This window comes from Cibotium barometz, chromosome 40 (genome assembly GCF_041138505.1).
Source record: "Cibotium barometz isolate CiBa-2024 chromosome 40, ASM4113850v1, whole genome shotgun sequence".
NCBI lineage: Eukaryota > Viridiplantae > Streptophyta > Polypodiopsida > Cyatheales > Cibotiaceae > Cibotium > Cibotium barometz.
The window spans coordinates 36,743,273-36,767,477 of record NC_141085.1 but is presented as its reverse complement, the minus strand read 5'-3'; the positions used below and the strand labels follow the sequence as shown (position 1 = coordinate 36,767,477).

The window sequence follows — 24,205 nt, the reverse complement described above, 5'->3', positions numbered from 1 at the left end:
CTTGGGTAAAGCAAGGATTCCAACGACAACAGGGTTTTCCAAATTGTTGTGGGGTAGTGGATGTCACACATATAGAGATTGAGTGTCCGGATGGGGAGGCAAGTCCAGATTGGTATGACCGCAACAAGAGATTCTCCATGTGTTTGTAGGGCATTGTAGACATGGTCATGAGGTTTCCAGATGTATTTGTGGGGTGGCCAGGCTCTAGCAATGACACTAGGCCTTTAAAAAACTCATCCTTCTGCTTGGTTGCTAAGGAAGGCACATTGCTTGATAGTCTTGATTTTGTTGACGATGCATTTTGTGTTCGAGAGTACATTCTGGGTGATGGGGGATATGCACTCACGCCATGGTTTATCATTCCATATGAGACCCCTCGCACGGACTTGCAACATAGATTCAACTTCAAGCTATCATCCATCCGCATAGTTGTGGAGTGTGCATTTGGACGCTTGAAGAACACATGGGGATACTTGACAAGAAAATCCTTAACCCGAAGCCCAAGTTGGTTGCGAGGAGTCTTTTGGGATGTTGCATTTTGCACAACATGCTTATAGCGGAGGGGTATGCACCACAAGATGATGACGCAAGAATCCCTTCCTCGATAGAATTTGAGGACCGATCCATTGTACCTAGAGCACGTAGTCATCGCGTGCGGAACTAGCTCGAGCGAGAGGTAATCGAGATGCTCTAGCTCAGTACGTTTGTAATACTTTGCCTAATAGCACCGAGTCATAAAAAACGATAACAAAATCATGCAAACAACAACTCAACTCCATTTTTGGAAAAAATCCCAAAAAATGTGCATTTTGTCAAAATTAGAGGGACGAAATATACACTTCATGTCAAACATTTTTAAAAACTCGTACTTTTATGAAAAAAGATTGCATAAAATATTACTTACATTTTACTCCAGAACCCAAAAATGTCTAGTATTATCAATTGAAAAAAGTGTTCTCTTCTTTAATTTGAAAAACACGGGTCCTTCTCTCTCAAGTGTTACTCTCAATCTTTGCTTCTGTGAAATGAGAAGATTTCGAGATAGCCTTTTTCTCCTCCTCTCTCACATTACTTCTCCTTGTGCACCTTGCCCATGCTCAAGGTAGCTAGCAGCTCCTTGTCCAAAATGTTGGCATAGCCTCCTGCACGTTGTTGTCACCCATTGTGACACCATAGTGATGCTCAACAAAACACACATTTGGCCTCTCTCAAATCAACAATTATCAAACTCACCAACTAAGTCTATTGTCAAAATGACCTCATCTTCTATATTTGCTTAGTTGTGAGGTGCCACATGACACTCAAAGGGAAATGCGATGTGGCATCCCCTCCTTGTGAACTCTCCCAGCGTGCCCAACCCTCTCAATTGGTTCCCCCAATCCCCTTTAGAGATGCCCACTTAACTACAAACTTGACTTCTTATTAGACCATCCATTTAGCAAATTATTATTGCTTTGAATCAAGCCATCTTATCGAGCCCAAATTCTGGCAAGTCTCTATATCAAATCTCATCCCACTATTTATGACAACTATAATAGTTGTTACATGGTTACATGTTACATTCTATATGTATCCAAGATTGGAAAGCGTTGAGTGGCCAAATGCACTCCACATCAGTGCAAACTTCAATCTAACATGAAGATTGTGAGTGAGGATGACAAAGTTTTCACGAAGCAAATGAATGATTTTGATGGAAAGTGGATGCATTAGGCATGTTGAAGCCTCATCCAATATATGTTCGATTGTTGAGTTATTTGAGTCTTGTGTTATTCGATCCAAAAGGAGAGTCTACACGAACATAATTTTCTGTATGATATCTATATCACCGTCGATTCAAATTAAGAATTTATTTATCTATTAGGCAAACCAAAAGAAATATAGAAGCTAGCTAGTGATCTTTCATGATATATTCATATCCCATCCACAAACATTAGCTTGCGCATCACACACAGATTGATCATAGTCTTAAAAATCTCAAAGTATGAGATACATATGGGAAGTCATATGTATATGAGACAGTCTTTGGACATATCCTTATGCTAGGACCCTTGCAAAAAATGCATTCATAACCTCACTTTTTTTTGGTTGTAAAGAACTACTACATTAGAAATTGATAAGAGAAAATAAGAACCTATTGTTTTAACATCACATATTGTCAAGGCTAGTATTGCACCTTGTTATGGTGTCACAAGGCAGAATTGTTCCAAAGATGTTGAGTCGTTTGTGTGCTTGAGAATATGATTTACAAGAATCCTAGTGGTTAGATTGAGAAGATCTGCATTGGAAAGGTTGTTGAATTGGGAATCAGTGAAGGAGTTGAAGTTAATGACACGTTCAACGGTTTGGATGCCTTTGGCAACAATTGTCTCTAAGTTGACGGGTTCCAAGAAGTAGTTGAACATCACGGAAGGATTGTCACTCACATTCGTGGGTGAGCAAATGAAGTTCCCCATCAAACAATGGGACAGGAATTTTTACAATATTTGCACGCCCTTCATTGTGAGTTGGACCACCGGCATATATTGCTCCGCTTTGCCAAATTACAGGAGGCATCCAAAACATGGGCGATGAACTCCCATATGCAAATAGCAAAGTGCAAGAGTTGGTCGACTATGGTAGAGAGGCTATACCTTTGGGGCTTACGATACTCTTCCTAGGACCTTGCACAACTCTTCACCGTCTTGAGATCTCAGCCTATTAGCTGATCGCACTTGAAGCAAGCCTTGTATCTTTTTCTACACAGTCTCTAGAGCTTTCCAATCGCCTTATGCTTGTCCTTTTAACATCTTTGTCATCTCCCTATTCCTCCTTGTCGGTGTGTTGTACTCATCCTCTCACAATTTTATTGAGAGCCTTCATGCGTGTTCTTCAAGTGTGAAATCTCTTGCATCGAATCCCCCATTTTTGCTTCAAACTCCAAATAGAAACTTCAGATTCCTTGACCTGCTCCACTACCAATGTATTCTTCTAATAAGGAAGAGCAATCATCTACCGATGCGATTTGGTCTTGAAACATTGCAGTCCCAAGATAGTTGACCTCAGGAAATTGATGCATCAGATTCTACTCATCCTCTCACATGTTGAATATGGTTGAAGAACTTCCCTTTAAATCCATTGTGTCTTGTCTGGACTAAATTTCATCAGGTTTGCCAAGACTATGGTTTGATCAGATTCTGCTCTCTCTCTCAGAAGATGGATATCATTGATGAAGAACTTCCTCTAAATCCATTATGTTTGCAACATTTCATTTGGATAAAATTTCATCTGGTTCTCAAAGCTTTCCATTTGTTTGTGCTTGCCATCTCTCTCTTTCTCTTTATCTCTCTCACATTAGTGTGCTTAAGAAACGTTTGTTATAGAGTGCTTTGCAAACATGGATGGAGCACGGGCTGACATAGAGAGGGAGAGGTTGGCCAATGACAAGGACCTTGTTGAAATTACTAGAGAAGAGTTCCTTGAGAATGTTCGGCTTCATCGGGAGCAGGTTGCCATTATGTATGTATCTTTATTGAGCCGCTTGGCTAGATGATGAAGGAGTTTTTTAGCGCACCATGTTGCCTTTGTATTTTTTGGGAAAGATTTGGAACGTCTTGTATAATTTTGGAAGCTTCATGTGTTTACTTTGACAAAGTACAAATTTAATTCTGCAAATTTCCATGGTTTATGAGTAGTGCAAGACATAAAGTATGTGCTCTCATCTTAAACCTCACATCCACTTGCACATACGGACTATGAATGTAAAATGTAAATGAAATCAAATGCATAGTCCTCAAATAAAACTTGTGCTTAATGCACGTGGAGATAATGTCGTTGGTTTCTTCCAACTTATATAATCTTCAACTTTGCAACTTACACATTTATGCAAGAAACAAACGAACACAATGTTGATGCAAGAGCCCAACAAACATTTCTGGTTTTGCAATTCCCACTAAGCACTTTGTAAAAATAGCCTTAAAGTTTCTCAAAGCACAAAGCACTTTATAAAAACAGTCTCTATCTTTCTCAAAGCAGTTTCACAAAAGATAATGCATATCTCCGTATTCTAACATGAGATAATATCAACATCTATAGCCTGTATCTGGATATAAGTACAAAGGATAAACAACTTGGAGAATGTCATAAAGACATGTCATATGTGGCTATAGTTTGTAGTTGAATATTGGCATTGGGTCCTTATTTTCTAGTATGTCTTCTAAACTAAAGATTAGTGAGCATGTTTGCATTACTTAATGGTATGAGGAGTGACTACATTGCCAGGGCTCATGATATGAAATGCATCTCCATTTTTGGGATGCTATGTGTGACTAATCATTTGCATGAATGTTTTTATATAGTATATTTTAATCAGTTGGCACTTTTCTTTGTTGATGTTATATAGTAGTCATATCTTTCTCTTTGCTTGTACCTACCATCGAGACTCAAGCAATCTTCATGCTTGCCCAAGATAACATTTGTATTAATAATTTACAAGATAAATGAGCTTCATATTTTACTGTTTAATGTACCTCTAAGGTGCTTTGATGAAAAAAAGGATTAATTTGACACTTTGGTTTAATTGCTAGGAAAGGGGGATCATAGTTCCTGTGCAAGCTAAAGCATGCAAACATATTGCTTCTTACCTTGTGCTCAACCTACTTGCAAGTTCCCCATATGTATCTATTTGAAAGGACCTTGATGGCAAAACTGCATGTGGTGGGATCATTTGATACCGGGATTAGGGTTATTTGCAAATCCATGGTTCAGGGTTAAGCATGAACATCATCCCCATAAAGTGGCATCATTATATAACTTCATGGTGGACTAATTTGATAACTTCATGAAGTGGGATCATTTGATAACTGCATGTACTTATTTGCAAAGCCAGGGTTCATGGTTAAGCATGAACATCATCCCCATGAAGTGGGATCATTTCATAATTTCATGAAGTGGGATCATTTGATAACTTCATGAAGGGGGATCATTTGATAACTTCATGGTGGACTTGTTTGTAAAGAATGGGATTAGTTCCAAGTATTACCTCCATGAAGTGGGATCATTTGATAACTTCATGGTGGACTTGTTTGCAAAGAATGGGATCATTTCGAGCATTACCTCCATGAAGTGGGACCATTTGATAACTTCATGGAGTGATCCCACTTGATAACTTCATGAAGTTGGATCATTTGATAACTTCATGGTGGACTTGTTTGCAAAGAATGGGATCATTTCCAAGCATTACCTCCATGAAGTGGGATCATTTGATAACTTCATGAAGTGGGATCATTTGATAACTTCATGGAGTGGGATCATTTGATAACTCCATGAAGTGGGATCACTTGATAACTTCATGAAGTGGGATCATTTGCAAGCATTAGCTCCATGCAGTGGGACAATTTCATAACTTCATTTGAAAACCTCATGGTGAAGGTGCATGCACTTATTTGCAAAGCCAGGGTTCAGGGTTAAGCATGAACATCATCCCCATAACGTGGGATCATTTGATAACTTCATGAACATGTAGTTCCAAAGCCAGGGTGTACTGAGAAGCATGAACATCATCTCCATAAACTGGGATCATTCCACAACTTCATGGTGGTAGAATGGGATCATTTCCAAGCATTAGGTCCATGCACTGGGATCATTGCAAAACTCCATGAAGTGGGATCATTTGATAACCCCATGATGAAATTGCATGTACTTATTTTTGCAAGGCTAGGGTTCAATTAGAAGCATGAACATCATGTCCATAAAGTGGCATCATTCCATAACTTCATGGTGGACTTGTTTGCAAAGAAAGTTACCAGTTTGTAGGATTAGCTCCATACAGTTGCTTCATTGCATAACTCCATGATGTGGGATCATTTGATAACTTCATCATGAAGTTGCATGTAGTTATTTGCATAACTTATCTATAGACCCAAGATTCCATAACTCCATACAGAGGCATCATTTGATAAGTCCTTTTGATAACTTAATCTCAACATATTACAATGCATATGAGAAAATGATAAAGTATTTTGAGCATTTGCACTGGCGTTACGATGCATTTCTTACCATGACATGTCATCACATTAAAAGCATACTTGAAAGTATTTGAAAGAGTACTTGGGAGCACGACATATGTATTGCGACTTTTTTCAGAGTACTTGAAAGCACAACATGTGTACTACAAAGTATTTGGAGGTAATGGAATTCTTTTGCAGTAGACAGAAAAGCATTACTACATACATTACAAAGCATTGTTCCAAGTAATCACTATGCATTAAACAGCGAGTCATGAAAAATGACAACGAGTCATGAGTTGTCGTTTGCAACAGGCTCTTATGATTTTTCACTAGTCTTAAATATTGATCAATTTTACAATCTTTTGGAGACATTAATGAGAACTATTTTCATAACTTTTACAAAATAAGCATAGTTTCAAACTTCTTTTGAAAAATATACATATTGCTAATTGAAAGATGAAAAATTTTCTACTTTTCACATCAAATGACAAATTGAAAAAAAAAAGATCAATGATACGATCTAATATTCTTTGAAACTACTAATAATTCATGCATGTCTACGTAAAGTATAATACATTACTTACTTAGAATTACAAAAGTGTGCTTTTTCTTCTACAAAAACTTCATCCCAATCATTGAAGTTCATCCTTATCATTAAATTAGAGAAAACATGTGATGTTAAGATAAGTAGGTATATGTCATCCATAGACAGAGAAGAGGCTTGTTGAAAGAAAATACTTCGATAGATGAAGAAAGAAAATCAAATATCTGAATAGTCTAATTTTAGACGATTGTGAGTAGTACAATTTAGTGGTTTACTTTATTTTTATCTAAATATGAATCATGAAGATGAAAAGTGTTGTCCTTTTTAAAAATGATGTAAATCTAGATTCTGGAATCCACTTTGTTGTGATAAAGTTGAATGGATAAAAAATTCCGTCAATGAAACAAAATTTTCATCCTAAAATTTAGGAAATTTTTAACATGAGTGAATGCAAATGTCATTCTAGTATAAGGAAAAACATTTCATCACGTAAAACTTTCATCGACGCAAAACTTCCGTCAGAGGAAATTTTTTCCTGTCGGACGGAATTTTCTTTTGTTGATGAATTTTGGGATATCCCACTGGATTCTGGAATCCCAAAATTCATCAACAAAAGAAAATTCCATCTCGACAAGAAAAAATTTCCGTCGACGAAAATTTTCTATCAATGAAAGTTTTACATGACGAAGTTTCTTGAACGTTATTTTTGTTCATTCATAAACCGAAATTTATATTTTTTCATATGAAAATTTTGTTCTATTAAAAAAACTTTACTTTTTTTCAGACAAAAAAATCATTATGTTCACGCTTGTCAACATAGTGGATTCCAAAATCCAAAACTTTATGAATTTTTCAAAAAGACAACTGCTAGCATACTCATGCTTCCAAATCTAGCCTTTTTAAACTAAAAGCTATATTTTTGCAAAGGCTAGAGCTCTGAATCAAACCAATAGACCAAAACATAGTAAATGATAAATTGTACTAATCAGGACCGTTTACAATTTGACCATTTGAGTCATTGGGCTTTTATCTAAATCTAGAGACATGCTTGCTTTGAATAAACCTCTTCTATGGTCCCATCTTAATGTCAAAATATATTAAAATTCCACCATTTGATCAACTGTGTATAAAAAAGAAAAGTTGTTTTGTTAGACAATGCACTAAAAGTGTTTCATCAAATTGTATTAGATCTTAAAGTCACATCATTTTACAAATTATCAATTTGTGGATAGCATGCTATGTACAACAAGTATTCTAGAAATGTGTATTTATCCATGAGGGCAATGTTGTTACTTATGTGGAGGTCAATTCATAAAAATTTCTTTCAACCAATGGATTTCAGGGAATATATCATCTAGAGGTGCTTAAACAATGCGATAAAAGAAAAAAAAAAGAGGAATTCATCGATGTGTGGACATGCTTGATTTATACGATGTAGAAATCCTTGTATATGGATTTGAGTTAAAAATATATGGGCGCTTGCACAAAAAACAATTGGTATTTTAAAGCAAAAGCTCTAACGACTCTCTTAGTTGAATGAAAGAGTTCCTTCTTCTTTGTAATTTGTAAGGAAGGCTGCCCCCAGTGCGATCATCAAATTTCAAAATGCACTGCTCCGAGGCTTCGACTCACAGCCTGTCATCAGCGCCACGCGAGCTTTCATTCACATCAGTATCAGCGCAAGGTTGTCTCCCTCTCCCTTCCCCTTGAATGCTGCTTCGAGTTTTGTCGCTAACGAAACAACCTCCTCTGTTGCAGACCTACCTGAAGCTCTGTGATTCTTACAGTGGACTTCTGTTTTCTCATACCCAATTTTACGAGTTTGTCATACAAGAGCAAGTAAGTGTTTGCCATGGGCCATGGCTATGATTTCTTGGCAAGAGCAAGAAGAGTGATGGTTAAAGGTTTCGTTCGATGTTCTTGAAATGATTTTTTCTTTTGCTATTATCTCTCAGAATGAGCAACCCTCCTGAGCGTCAAACTGAGAACATGGAGTTATATCTGGTGGTGCCATGCAATATTGGCATGATGCCGCAAGCTTTGATGAGTAACATATATGCTACTCACGGAGCCACAATCATCTTACAAGATCCAAGCGAAGGATTCAAATTTCGATTGCTAACTATAGTGGCACCATACAGCCAGGTAAGAGATTCGTGTTTGGAATTACGCTCGATGTCTGTATCTCTGTATCTCTGTAAAGTGGTCATGTTGGGATGCTTCTAGAATTACGTCTCTCTGTTAAATTACAACTGAATGGAGTCAACATTAAATGGCTTCTCGCACAAACTCGTATAATTTTGGGCATGAAGATCGCCGACAGATGTCAAAATTGTTATCGACCAATACATAGAATTAATGTAGCCCTCTAAATCTAGGAACCCAAGGCTGGAAGGCATGTTAAAAGCCGCAGACACCATCTCTGTAAAAAGTTGAGCATGAAGATTGCCGTAGGCAACAGATGTCAAAATTGTTATTGACCATCACATAGAATAATGTAGCAGATCCACGTGGATCTCCTCTCTAAATCCTGGAAGTGTAGAACCTATCCAGGTTTCATCATCGTTATCTTTTGTAGCTCTTCAGGGTTGGAGCTGACACAGTGACACAGAAGCCAACAATCGGTCCAAGGGAAAATGTAATTAAGGCCAATCAAGACTGGACTGCTAGAGGTGAGAACCAAATGAGATTATAGAAAAAGTGCAAACACTTGAAGTAAATAGACTTGGAGTTAACAATGAGGTGGTTCTTTGGATCGTAGTTGGACAGTGGAATCTGCACATTTTCTTTCTATTTCTGAGGTCACTTTGTTGATGTTCATTGTCCAAGCTGTTTTTGCCATTTGGTTCTAATTTGCAATGTCGGTAGCTGAAAATGCATGGTGCTTCAAATTAAAAGTTCACTTCAGCACTCTTAAGTATCTAATTGAACACTTGATACCTTCAAATGTGAGTTTGCACCTTCACAAGCGAGAAGTATTTGAAGCGTGGCTTATTTCTGTGTTTTGTATTGATGCACACGTCTTGACTTTTGTCTGCGTGTTCATGACTCTGTTTGATGCATTTGGTTTTTCAGGCTTCAGGAGAGGAGCTTTTTCATATCCAGGTAGCATTGCTACAAATCTGGGGTTCTTGGATTCTTAGAAAGAAGTTACGAATCCTACTGGGGATTCTTGAAGCGAACTTGCCTGATGTTGTTGGCGCTAGTAGTGTGTCTAATGCACACTTCAAGGTTGTACATTTGGATGATGTATTATTACTGAAATCCATTTCTGTAATTGAGGTATGTGTTTTTAGCCCTGCTCTAGTGAGAGTTTAGTGGAGCACAAGGCTCTTTTTTTTTGTAAGGGAGCTTTTAGTGAAACAAGTTGCATTGATGCAAAGTATGTCCTGTCCATCTAGCACGTTTGTACAAATAGGATGAAATATTGCTTTATTTCTTAGTCAAAGTGAGAAAAGGTTATTTAAAAGGTAAACTAATTATCACTTGATGAGAAGCCTTATCAATGTTTGTGTGTGTGTGTATGTGTGTGAGAGAGGGAGGGAGAGAGAGAGAGCCAGTTTAAAGTCGCTGTTGGCCACAATATTGCAGTTAGCTGCAGATAAGAGGTATTGAGTTAGATTGGGAGTGTTGACGTGTAAGGCGCCTACCTTCCTCAAACGACCCAGCCACAAAATAAGAGAATCCAAAGGTGGAAGATGCAAAAGCTCCAAGGGGGTGGAACTAGAGCGGTACAATAGTGCTTGAAACCTTAATACAAATGTCCTCTAGCGACTCTGCCTGGATATCCTTTCAGGATGTGCTCGTACAGCCTTATGAATGCCTGAATGGGAAAGTCTCCTCTCTGACTGGAGGAAATCTCTCTGGAGAAACCTCTGACTGGATTCCCATTCCTCAATGCCTGCATGCTGGACACCTGTGTGCTGAAGTGTTGCTGTGGTTCTACTGGAACTCGAACCTGCACAAAGGCTGGCCACTGTCTGGGACAGCCCTCCAGGCTGCAAGTCCTCACTGCTGCCCTATGTTCCTGCAGTCCATGGCTCCTGCCTGCACAGCCTTCCTGCAGACTGCTCTCTCTGGCCACAGCTGTCTGCTGTAGACTGCAGTGCTCTGAGAGTGTCCTGCTGTGGGGGGCATGTAGGTGTTTTATACCCCTTTTTTCCCAGCCAGCTGGCTGCAATATGGCTGGAGGAGGTAGGCCGGCTGGAAACAGCTGAGTCGGCCAGTAAATTCTGGCCGACTGATTTTTGGCCCTTTTGGCCTCTATGTGTGCCCTTCTGCCCAACATTTTGGGATGGGGTTGTTGCCTACCCCCTTTGGACCCAAGCCTTGGTCCATAGCCCTCAAGGAGAAGTTGCTTGCCACTGCCACCACCGCCGCCACCAGTGTTGCTGCCCGTCCATGGCCATGCTTCATGCTGCTTACTTGTAATTTGGCTTCTCTCAAGCCTGGTGATCAACAGGCATCCTGCTGATGGGTTACACTCCCCCACTAGAACTGCGGAATTCCTATGGGTAGACTCCAAGTAAAGGACTGCATCCTTGCCAAATTGTGATTCATCCAACCACACTTTGTCATACATAGGATACCCCTTAAACCTTCCGTCTGGTACCCTTCTTGTACTGATGCAACAAGACTTATTAAGTCTACCAACAACTCTTGGACTGTCATTGCCCACGAGATCTAGCTCCTTTTGATCAGGGGGTGCTCGTAGGAATCAGACCATGATCTTTGGTTACTCACATGAACTACCGAATGCATCTTCCAACCCGCTGGCAACTCCAACTGGTAGGTGAGATCATTGAACTTCTTCACAATGCAAACCTTGGTGCCAACTTCAATGACACTTTCCCAAATTGCTTCAGTCTTTGTTGTTAGATCTTGAGATAACACCATTGGCTCTCTCGAAAGACAAGCTCACGTTGGTGTTTTTCAGCCTTCTTCTTTTGATGTTGCTGAGCCTTGAAAATATTTTATCTACTCGATCCATATTCGTGATCTGCTGACCCGCAACATGTTTCACGTGGATTGCCAACATGTCTACCATAGACAATCTCAAAGGATGTCCTCTTGGTCGATGCGTGCACTGTATCATTGATAGCATGTTCCACCAACGGTTGGTACTCCTCGCGTAAAAAAGTGCCTTCCAAAAAGCACTTGTGAACTTTGAGTCACTATCAGAAACGATCTGCTTCGGCAATCCATGTGCCTTGAAGATCTCTCAGATACATAGCCATGCAACCTTTGCAGCATCCATATCTGACTTACAAGGTATCAAGCACATGTGTTTGCTCAATCGGTTCACAATGGTCATGATGACATCGTGGTCTGGAATGCTTCAAAGGCGGTCTTCGTGACCAAATCATCCAAGAGTCCTTGATCATCTCCACCCTGAAGGTCCAGGCCTTGTTCCATGTCTTGAACTTCAGCTTGGGAGGAGTGATTGACGTCAGCCATGAGGGAGGTAGGAACTGGAAAGAAGGGTAGTTCAATTGAGCAAGCAATTCCAGCCAACAAAGGGCTGAATTATGGAGTATGGGCAGGCTCAAGGAGAGAGAGGAGCTGCGAAATTCCTGCAGGGGGTAGGAGTGTGGGTGTGGGAGAGGCTTGTGGAAGAGGTAGGCTTGTAGCAATGCTGTGGGCTCAACAAAGGGGGGCTAGGCTATAGGCTGTTGGGACTAGCTTTTGGTCACCAAAAGCGGCTGTTTTTTGAAAAAAAAACACTTGCTTTCCTGTTCCAAAAAGCTCCTGCTTTTTGGTGTTCCCAAAAGCTATGCTTTCCCTCTAGATACAAATCAGGGCCATATATGGCCTAGCTAAAAAAGCTAAGGTTCTAGAACAGCCTGAAAGCAGCCATCCCAAAAGCAATATGCTTTTCACGTCTAAACCTGCAGCGCCACCCTACCTATCTGCATCGCACCCTACAAGCATGGTTGCGTATCAGCCGGAACCAGCATATGCAGACTGGATTGCTGCCATCCAGCCTGCCAGCACCGATTCCCTGGCCTCCAAGATCCCTGCGCAAGGCTCCTTCGCACAGCTTCCAACACCCATGCGGGTGAGTTGCCCTGGCCTTGGGACTTGATTAACAGCTAATTGGGTTGCCTAGACCCTCACACCAGGTCCCTGCTGCCCCAAACGATTGGCTCTGCCAGCTCTAGGCGTCTAACTCGCACTTACTAAGTGAGGCGATAACATGTCTTGGTCATCGCTCCAAAGCCCAAGGACATGGCGGTGCAAACGTCACTTGCCTGTCCCATCGCTTGACTTCCTGGCAGGCCTGAGCCGAAGCCCTCCATCGCTTCATCAATCCTCCAATCCGCTTGACGATTACCCTGTGTTTTATTACGTTCCCTACCTACTAGTTGGAAGCCCTTGCACTACGTTCAATCAGCCGCTCTGATTCTTGCCATCCCTAATTGTCAGTCGCACCAACATAGGAATCCATGGCAAACAGCAAGTTGCTGATTCGTACCTTGAAGAAGCTTCATGCAAACCTCAATCTACAGGATTTCGTTACTGGAGCTGGCTCTGATAACCAACTGACACGTCCCCAGCACTCCTGAAAGCTCGGACCTGCAAAACAAGCACAAGAACATATCCCTAGAACTACAATGGAAATCACAAGCATTCTCACCACCCAACCGCGACATCCTAGACTCGGATGTCCCCTCCGAGCCTCGAGCAGAGCTATTGGTACGAACTCCAACCAGGTCCCAAGCGAGCATGGTGTCCCATACCACCAGGAGGCGCCTGGGCCTTGGACCTGCTATGGACCTTGGGCTACCCTGTTGAGATATCGAGCTCGTCTAGTCAGGCGGTGGCCACTGATGACCCGCCTGGGGGATAGGCCCCACACTTACACCACTGGCATGGTTGGTGAGATCTTGGGTGATATGCGGCCGTTGGGATGACAGGCTGTGTGACAGCCATTCTAGAGACTGGCATAGTTATAGCGCCAGCTCATTTAGTCGGGTTCACACTATAGAGAACCCGTGTATGTATTTGGTTGAGTACCTTTCATATTATTGTGTACTCTTATCTTGTATATGGTGTGTTGAGTGTTGAGTAGAGAAGAAGAAGATTTTCAGCCTCTCACCTTGTGTGTTCTCCATTAGGGTTTTGTGAGTGTGTGTGTGTGCTTGCAAGAGCTCAAGCTCTCTTCCCCCCTGCATCTTTTCATGGTATCAGAGCCTGGTTCGTGCTAAGGGCTGAGCTGCAAGCAAGAGAACCACAGGAAGCGGTACGAGGGTAAGAGCTGCAACTACTCTTCCCTATTTGTGTTGGTGACTACACCCTTGTCGGGAGCTCTACGGGAGGCACCGGCAACGGTCTCTGATTGAGGAGCTTTCTTCGCGGGAGTAAAGCTATAGGGCAACTATACTGTCCTATCGGACGATATTTTCTGGGCCGGAAACGCGTTTCGGGCGCGTCTGGACCTCCGTTTTTCAGAAAGCAGGCGATTTCGAGCACTGCGGGTAAGTCATCGATTCTCTGCAGAACTCTGTTTTAAGAACTGCAGGAAGACAGATTGACTGTGCAGACACTGTGGGTGCTGCAAAGAGGTCTACAGTTGCCATTGGGTGTATGTATGCACATTGAAGTCACTGGTTGTGACATTTGAGAGTACTACAGTACCACTGTGCAGAAATACTGCAGGTTGTGCAGAAAAACCAGAGTGCAGTTTCTGGTGAAATTGTGTATTTGGCAAGATGTCTAATGATGGCATAACACAGATTGTGGCTGAGAAGCTGGATAAGAATAACTTCCATGCTTGGAGGTTCAGGTTGACGAATTTCCTGATGGGAAAAGGCTATTGGGACTATATAGAAGGTGAGCATGAAGAGGCACCGGAGATACCGGATATAAATCTGACTGCTGCAGATGTGAAAGAGTTTAAAGACTGGAACCAAGGAGCCAGGAAGGTTATGTATTGGCTCTCCATTAGTATATAGGACACCATGATTGGGCACATTCAGGATGCCAAGTCCCCCAAGGAGGCGTGGGACACCTTGGTAAAGCTTTATGAAACAAATACCAAGGCACGTAAGATACAGTTGAAGAATGAACTTCATACTGTGGAGAAAAAGAGCATGTCTGTGAATGATTATGCGTTGAAGATAAAGGGTATTGTGGAATCCCTTGCATCTATTGGTGTGTCAGTAGATGATGATGACAAGGTGGAAGTCTGTCTACGTGGTCTCGGGCCACAATACAAGGCGTTCAAGACGTCTATTCAGACTCGGGAAAATATTCCCAACTTTACAGATTTGGTGTCTATGCTGATTATCGAAGAGAAGAACTTGGGTGAAGACCAACAGTCTTCACAAAGCAAAAACAGTTCAGAGCAACAGACCTTCTACACGAGTTCAGGAAGAGGACGAGGTAGAGGAGGCCGTGGACGCGGTCAAGGAGGTGGCCGAACAGGTAATCAGAATTATGGCCAACAGCAGCAGCAACAACAACAGTTCCAGAATTAACAACAACAACAACACGCAGGTGGAAGAGGCAAATTCAGAGGCAGGGGGAGTCAAAGAGGCCGTGGAAATTGGCAAAGGCAATATAATGATGCACGTGAATGGTATTATTGTGGTAAGCCTGGACATGTGCAGTCAGAATGTTATAAGAAGCAGGCTGACATGCAAAATGGGAAAGTGCAGCAAAACAACTATGCATCCTCAAGCAGAAATAATGAGGATAATGAAAGGTTGTTTGTTATGCAGCATGTTGTGAATGCCATGTCTGAAAATGTTGATGCAGCACAAAAAGATAATGTATGGTATGTGGATTCAGGCGCTTCGAACCACATGACGAGTCATGGAGAGTGGTTCAAGGAGATGAAAAACCCGGAAAGACCAGGTTTTGTGGAAACAGGGGATGACACTGCTCATCCAATTGCCCACGTTGGAGATGTGCCATTGTCTATGCAGGATGGCAAAGTGAAGTACCTTGCAGATGTACTTCATGTACCGAACATAACAAAGAATCTGGTTTCAGTTGGCCAGATGATTGAGCAGGGTTTGCAGGTTCGGTTTAACCCTGATGGGTGTTATGTTGAAGACTTCAAAGACAAGTGCAGGTTGGTTGCAAAAGGCAACAGAGTGGGCAGAATGTTCACATTGAATGTAGACATGCCTGAAATGAGTGCTGCGATGTTTGCAAATGGTTCAGGAGTTGTTGCAGACACAGACATATGGCATAAAAGAATTGGACATGTAAATGTGCAAAGATTGAAGTCTATGCAGACAAAAGGAATTGTGACAGGGCTGCCAAAATTTAAAGTGGAAGGTATGCAGAAAATATGTGAAGCATGCCAATTTGGGAAGCAAACAAAGCATGTGTTTCCACGTAACAGATATGTGAGCAGAAATGCACTAGATGTTGTGCATTCAGATGTATGGGGTCCTACGAAGACCGTATCTATGGGAGGCTGCAGGTACTATGTCACTTTCATTGATGACCACACAAGGAAAGTGTGGGTATATTTCATGAAGGAGAAGAGTGAGGTGTTCACTCACTTTCAGAATTTCAGAGTTTTGGTTGAAAAGCAAACAGGGAAATATGTAAAGTGCCTAAGGTCAGATGGAGGAGGAGAATACTTCTCCAATGAGTTCTCTGAATTTTTGAAGAAGAATGGTATTCGGAGACAGTTCACATGCAGATACACTCCGCAGCAAAATGGAGTTGCTGAGCGGAAAAACAGGCACATTGCTGAGATTGCGCGAGCATTGATGGAAGAGAAGAATATGCCGCATTGCTATTGGGCTGAGGCTGTTTCTACAGCAGTATACATCATGAACAGGACTCCAACTGCAGCCATACATGATGTAACTCCAGAGGAGAGGTTTACTGGCAGAAAACCAGATTTGTCTCATCTGAAAGTTTTTGGATGCATTGCATATGTGCATGTACCAGATGAGCTGAGAACTAAGCTGGATCCGAAAGCTGAAAAATGTGTGTTTATTGGATATTCCCTTGAGCAAAAGGGATACAGGTGTTATAACCCTGCTACACGTGAGTTGAGGGTAAGCAGGGATGTTGTGTTTGATGAGATGAGCAGCTGGTATGCTGCTGAAAAAGAAGCTGTCGGGGCTGATGTGAGTGGAAGTGTGGTTGCACAGAATGCAGGTCAGCAATCACCGTCTTTGAGTGGACCAGGAGAGTCCTCATCTAGTGGGTCTGTTGATAGACCATGGAGTGGCAGGCTGCGTCATAATACCAGCCCTGCAAATGTGATTACTACATCACGAAAAGGAAAAGAGAAAGTGGTTGAGCCCCTTGGTATGCCTGACATTTCTGCAGGGCATTCTCATGTTGATGGAGAGTCTAGTGGCTCAGATATGAGCCTTGATGAGGAGCTTGGGATCCCAGCTATGAGAACACCTAGTGTAAAGAAGGCTATGGAGGCCATGAATGAAAAGCTGCGAAGATCAGGGAGAGTGAAGAACCCTGTGCAGAGATTTACATATGATGGTTATGTGGCACATCACTATGCATATATGGCAAAGGTTGTGCAGGTTGTTGAGCCCACATGCATTGATGAGGCTATTGGAAATGTGTGTTGGGAGAAAGCTATGAATGAGGAGATGGATGCACTATATGGAAATGAAACTTGGGATTTAGTGCAATTGCCTGAAGGCAAGAAAGCCATTGGATGCAAGTGGGTGTACAAAGTTAAACATAACAGTGATGGAAGCATAAACAGGTACAAGGCTAGATTGGTAGCCAAAGGATATGCGCAGACATATGGGATTGATTATGAGGAAACTTTCAGCCCAGTTGCCAAGATGGCAACGGTGAGAGTTGTGATAGCAGTGGCTGCGTCAAAGCAATGGTCTTTACATCAGATGGATGTAAAAAATGCTTTCTTGCATGGGGATTTGCAAGAAGAGGTGTATATGTTGCAGCCACCTGGTTATGAGGATGTGGGTCACCCCGAGCATGTTTGCAGGTTGAAGAAAGCCTTGTATGGCTTAAAGCAAGCACCAAGAGCATGGTCTGACAAGATTTCTGAATATCTTGTCACTATTGGCTTTCATGTAGCCAATGCAGATTTCTCATTGTATGTGAGACATGGTGATAGAGAGGTTGTGCTTGTTGTCATCTATGTAGATGACTTGATCATTACGGGGGACCATGATGCAGAGATCCTTGATGTAAAGATCTTGCTTGGACAGAAGTTTGAGATGAAGGATCTGGGGGAGCTCAGATATTTCTTGGGCATTGAGGTGATTAGGTCACCACATGGTATTGGATTACTGTAGAGACAGTATGGCTTGGACATGTTGTCCAAGTATGGTATAATAGGCTGTAAGCCTATTTCTGTGCCATTGGATCAGAATGGCAAGTTGAGTGCAGATTCAGGAGAGATCTTGGAGGATCCTACTATGTACAGGAGCATAGTAGGAAGTTTGATCTACATGACGATCACCAGACCAGATTTGAGCTATGCTGTTGGGTTGGTGAGTCAGTTTATGCAGGTTCCACGAAAATCGCATTTGGATGCAGTGAGACGCATATTGAGGCATGTGAAGTCTACTTTGCATTGTGGACTATTCTATGAGACTGGGACAGAGATATGTGTACATGGGTACACAGATGCTGATTGGGCTGGTAGTATCTCAGATAGAAGATCTACCAGTGGATTCATGTTTTCTTTGGGGAGTGCTGCTGTGACTTGGAGCAGCAAGAAGCAGCCTACGGTTGCTCTACCGAGTACAGAGGCCGAGTACAGAGGAGCTGCTATGGCAGCATGTGAGGTAGCTTGGTTGAGAAAGCTACTTGCAGATTTGGGTCTATCAGTGGATAGACAGGTTGTCATTTTCTGTGACAACATTAGCAGTATACAGTTGGCCAGGAACCCAGTCTTTCATGCTCGTACGAAGCACATAGAGGTCCACAACCACTTCGTCAGAGAGAGGGTCTTGGCAGGAGACCTTGACCTTGTTTATGTCAGCACAGAGGATCAGGTAGCTGACATCTTTACCAAAGCATTGGGTACAGAGAAGCTCCGCAGATTCAAGGCTTCGCTTGGTGTACATGAGATGGAGTTGAGCTCGAGGGGGAGTGTTGAGATATCGAGCTCGTCTAGTCAGGCGGTGGCCACTGATGACCCGCCTGGGGGATAGGCCCCACACTTACACCACTGGCATGGTTGGTGAGATCTTGGGTGATATGCGGCCAGTGGGATGACAGGCTGTGTGACAGCCATTCTAGAGACTGGCATAGTTATAGCGCCAGCTCATTTAGTCGGGTTCACACTATAGAGAACCCGTGTATGTACTTGGTTGAGTACCTTTCATATTATTGTGTACTCTTATCTTGTATATGGTGTGTTGAGTGTTGAGTAGAGAAGAAGAAGATTTTCAGCCTCTCACCTTGTGTGTTCTCCATTAGGGTTTTGTGAGTGTGTGTGTGTGCTTGCAAGAGCTCAAGCTCTCTTCCCCCCTGCATCTTTTCATACCCTAGCCTTGCACTAGGGAACTAACTGGCTCCCACTTGCGCAATGGAAAACCGAGCCTCTGAGCCCTTATATAGACTTGGGCCTAGTGCGCCAAAAATAGCGAAGTCTTATATCTAGCTTGTACCCTTGCCACTTGTTAGGCAAAAATCTGAAAGGTGTTTTGGGCTTGTGTACATATGGAATGCATGACATGTGAAAAGGCTTTGCCCTGGAATGCCTTGGCAGATGTACAGGGTGGATGGCTTGGTAGTAGGCTTATACAGGTTTGTCCGGAGTGTGGTCTATTGGAGGTGGTATCAGCTGTTCGGCCGCTTTGTTTGTGTACGCGTCCCCAAAGAAACTGGGCACCGGGTTGTATTTGAAGTGTGCATGGTAGCAATGGAGATGGCGCAAAAGCATTGGATGGAGGGACTATGCTGAATTGGATGGTGGCCATCTTTTAGGCCTTTTTAAAAAAATAAACATCACGTGGCCAGCAAAGAAAAAGACCACATGGCCGCTTGTTCAATTGCCAGCTACCTTGCCAGCACATCATCTGGAAGGTTGGCGAAGAGGTGGACCAGCGTAGAAGAGTGGAGTCGGGACTTGAAGGTGGTGGCCGCCTAGAAGAAGGATGCCTCTCTGACGAGCAGGCAGAGCTGGTGATTTTGCAGAGGCCAGCGTGGCTGCGGGCGACGACTGGAGTGTGGCCGGCTAGAGGAGGGGAGCCGTGTCAACTGTATCAGAGAGGGAGGCGGTTTGTGACAGCCTCAGGGTGCGCAATCGAGAGGGTGTGGCTCTCTGGTTTTGAAGAGCTGGGTGCAGGCGAGAGGAGAAGGCCGCCTGGGTTTTGTTAGTGCAGCCGCAGACACAAGGCGACAGAGAGGCTGGACCAGCGTGCAAGAGGGAAAGGAGAGAGGGAGCAGCCTCTGGAGCGGGCTGCTGGACGTGATGACAGGTGGTGGCTGGTAACGGCAGCCAGGGGACGTCAGCAAGGGAAGCCGCTTTGAAGTTGGTGCACTGGTAGACGGCACAGGAACCGGATGCAGGTTTGGGTAAAGGCGCAAATCTGACGACTGTGAGGCTGGCGACAGACTGTGGACTGCTGGCGATGGGCAGAGAGACGGCGACTGCTGGGGAGTCGCCTAGGAGCTGTTGCGACAAGTGGAGGATCGCCGTGAAGAAGGAGAGGTAAGGTTGGCTGTGGGTATGTTTTTTGGTTGGCGGTGACCAACGTGTGAGAGGGGGCCGCCTGGAAGAGAAGGACGGAGGTGTTGCTGCTTGGCTGGTGGGGCCGGTAGCACTGCAGAGAAGCTGCCTGTGTGGCAGAGGATCAGCACAGAGAGAGAGAGAGAGAGGTGTGTTGGTGTAGCTGCTGCTAGCGACACACATAGAAGTGATGGGCTGTAGAGAGAGTTGAGGGTTGCTGGTGGGGCGCCCTCTGAAGAGAGAGAGTGGCCGGGTTCGTTCTGGTGTGGTTGGCACAGTACGCAGGCGAGAGGTTCGCGGCGATTGAAAAAGCCGACTGTGGGCAGAGGCAGTGGATCATCTGCCGATTCAGGATGTGGTGTATCCTTGGCAGTGAGACAGGTCAAAGTGTTGATGTGTTCGTGGCTGGAAGGCTTGGTCGTCAGACGCAAGGTTGTAATTCCTGAGGTTGTGAGGCCGTGGTGGAATTCCCTTGGCAGTAAATTCAAGCCTGAGTGTTTGCAAGATTGTGTGAGTAAGGCTTCTGTGTCGGGAGAAGCTTGTATGATGTGTTGATTGGGAAATTTAATTGCTGGGTGTTTATCTTGGTCTATGGTGCCCTTGTTTTGTGCTGTCTTTCTGGTGTGGGTGGTGTGGTGAACTGAGAGAAGTGTTCCAGCCGGTGGGGCTGGTGGTCCCCCCGTTCGTGTTGGTGTTTCCAAGGCTGTTGGAGTGGACAGCTATAGAGGCGGGCGATTCCGTGTCCGGAATTTCCGACACCACTCAACCCGAGAATCAAGCTTGCCTAGCCCTAAGCCTCCCCAAGCTACTTGAGCTAGTCATGTGTACCCCGGTACATGTTAGATACCTATCCGTGCACATGACACGGGCCATCTTCTTTGTGACTCGTAGTTGGCGCATCATGCGTCTCCTAAAGAAGTGTAGCCTTAAACAAACTTGCTTGCTGCCACAATGCACAAAGGATCACTATAATACATCCACCCATCCTTGAGCACAAAGTTTGAACAAAGACTTTGCTGACACTTATGCCACTCCGGACCAAGATTCAGATTTGCTTTGTGGAGTTCCTTTGTCGATTGTATCCACCTAAGTGATCAACATCATTGGATGGGGTCTCCTACACACACATTGTCCTTCCTCGAAACGTAATTGATATAGAAACTGAACTGAGAAAGAAATTGCCACTAGCACAAGTGTCTAGGCGACATCTTGCTATGGCCGAGTCTACAAGTAGTGAAAGGCTTGCTGATCTATGTGCAAGTGAAAATCCTATCCAATGAGATAATGTTGTTAGCATTATGAGCATCTCTTGTCTACAGCATACCAGTGTGCACCGTAGTCCTAAGTGAGGGCCTTTGTTGTGGGTGTGCCCGCCTAGTGTGAGAGTAGTCAGTTATGGTATTTTTCTGCCATGTTGTGGCCTCGTACAACATCGTTCAGGATTCAGCAAGAGCAACCACTTATCCCATGCTATCTGGGTGTCATGATAAAAATGCCTAGTATTCCTCCACCCATTTGTTCACCCTTAGGGTGGTATGTAGTGTTAGGAGTGAGTAAAGTACCCACTGTTGTAAATAATTCTTGCCAAAAGTGACCCATAAATTTCGCATCTCTGTCATTGGCAATTTCTTGGGGAAAGCCATGATGCTAAAACACATGATCAATGAACTAACTGCCAAGCAACATGTGATGTTGAATATCGAGTCTTAGTGGGTATGAAGCCAGCCACTTTTGTCAATCTATCCACCACAACATAAATGCTGTCCCATCCTCTCTTGGTAGAAGGCAAGCCTGTGATGAAATCCATTGCTATATGTGTCCATTTGCCTTCCGGAATGGGTGATGGTTGCGATAGACCAGGTGGTAGTTTGCTGTCCACTTTATTTTGTTGGCAAGGCAAGCATTTAGCAACATATTTAACCACATCTCACCACATGCCTTCCAAGAAGAAGCTTTGTATGATCCTCTCATAAGTCTTTGTGACACCTGTATGTCCAGCTATAGGAGAGGAATGCATTTCTTGCAAGGCCAGCTGCTTATATTGTGAGTTTGGCACTAGTAAATTCTGTTCTTGCACCACAATAACCCATTATGCAGTTTAAAATCAGGGTGACTTTGGCATGAGGGCTCCTGCAAATCTGTGACATATTCCTTTCTCTATATCTTAGACTTATGGATGGTTTGATGAATGGACACTTGTGGAAGGGTATGCCCTTTCGACGGGACACTTCCTATGAGGCACAACCCTTCACAAGAGACATTCTATGGAAGAGACACTCCTATTGTAATGTACCCTCTCATCAAGGGTCACACCCTTCACAAGGGGTACACACCTCTTCATGCACATACACTTTGGAGTACACACCTTTTCGTGTGCGACTCTTCACTCTCTATATAAGAGAGGCCTAATTGTATGGATGACACACTACAGACACTACAGACACTCGAGCAATACAAATATTCCTTGTTCTCTGCTATTTCAGTCTCCTTTCTGTTCCTTAGCACATTTCTAAATATAGTAAATCTAGGATTTCTTATAGTGGTATAAGAGCAAATTTCGCTCCTGCCTGTAGGAAATGACCCCCACCTTCTAGCGCCTATCTGATACATCTCTTTCCGCTAGAAGGATATCCGCGCACATTGTGCATCGAAGAGATGGAGAGAATGAGCGTAAAAATATTTAGCGCCAACCCCACCTAAAGTCATAAATGGCCTCTCCATCTCCCCCACATCACGAGTTGATGTGAATGGACACAACAAAAATCGTGTCTTTTGATGTGCTTGGGCTGTCCCAAAACCAAGGGACGCACCTTTTCCACCATCGGACACACCTTTTGATGAAGAGTTTTGACTCCTCACCCAAGGGACACCCCCATCGTGGAAAAAAGGACACACCTTTTCGTGTGGGGACACCCCTTTTTAAAACAGGGTCACACCCCTTCATGAAAAGGTACACCTATTCCAAGGGTCACACCCCTTAGAATAGGCACACCTTTTGGCACCAAGCACCTTATAAAAGGGTACCTAGAGGGCCTAAAAAGGGGAACCAGCCCTATACCCAGCCCTATACCCAAGGCCTAACCCTAGACTACCCAAGGGTTAATTAAACCCACGTTTTAATTTTTGGGTAACCACCACCCAGCACTAGGCGCACAAATCAAAACGCCAATTCCTGCACTAAGTTTCGCCTTTTCTGCCGTACGTGATTGCGCCATATCCCTGCAGCAAGCAGCGCCCCTCGTCAGGCCTCCACCTTGCATCGTTCTCGATGGTCTGTTAGAATTATTGTTATAATTTAGTAGTGACCAATGTAATGTAATAAGTAGGTTAGGGGCACTTTTCCCTCATTTTAGAGGTTTTTCTCCCTAACCACAGCTAGGTCACTAACTACGGTTAGTGAAGGATAAGGTTTTGTCACTTAGACAAAACCTATCCCACTCTTCAGTTGTATCACACTCTTCTATTGCAACTATTGCTTTCAGCTCTCACCCTCCTACTCTCTTGCTCTCTTGCTCACACACTCTGCTCTCTCTCCCTTAGTACTCACATTTGGTATCAGAGCAGCAAGACCCTGCTCCCTGCTCCCTGCTCCTTGCCCGCAAGACCTTCCTGCTCCAAGCTCCCTACTTGCAACTTCCGTCCGTACAATCTGCACGGACTGATTCCGTACAGCAGCCCATGTTTCAGCTCTCGAGGTGCCGCACAACGCCGCCAGGTCCGTACAGCCGTACAAGCTCACAGAGCTCCCGATGCCCGTACATCTGCGCCAGCACGTACAATCGTACGCTGTATCATCGTACAGTTCCGTCGCACAACTGCAGTTAATATTTCCGTACTTCCGTCAGTATCCGTACATTTAGTGTTGTCTGCACCGTACTGTTTCGTACAGCCGTACATTTCGCCGTATAGTCGTACCTTCGTCGCACGTGTGGCAACTGCAAGTCGTCCGCACTTTTGACAGCGACGTACAGATTTCGTATCTTCCGTACAACCGTCGTTTGTACCCCGTACAGTTGGTTGTCTGTA

General features: G+C 43.6%; 1 protein-coding gene across 2 annotated transcripts in view; it reads left to right on the top strand.

Annotated features, from left to right (window-relative positions):
- The first annotated feature begins 8,087 nt into the window (after positions 1-8,087).
- The window catches only part of LOC147615462 (uncharacterized), a 58,843-nt gene continuing 42,725 nt past the window's right edge, over positions 8,088-24,205 (top strand). For both annotated transcript variants that reach the window (XM_086779570.1, XM_086779568.1), the window contains exons 1-4: positions 8,088-8,212; positions 8,287-8,367; positions 8,484-8,673; positions 9,604-9,810. In XM_086779570.1, coding sequence (XP_086635696.1) covers positions 8,485-8,673; positions 9,604-9,810 — 396 coding nt within the window. In that variant the 5' untranslated portion in view covers positions 8,088-8,212; positions 8,287-8,367; position 8,484. The remainder of the gene's footprint in view (positions 8,213-8,286; positions 8,368-8,483; positions 8,674-9,603; positions 9,811-24,205) is intronic.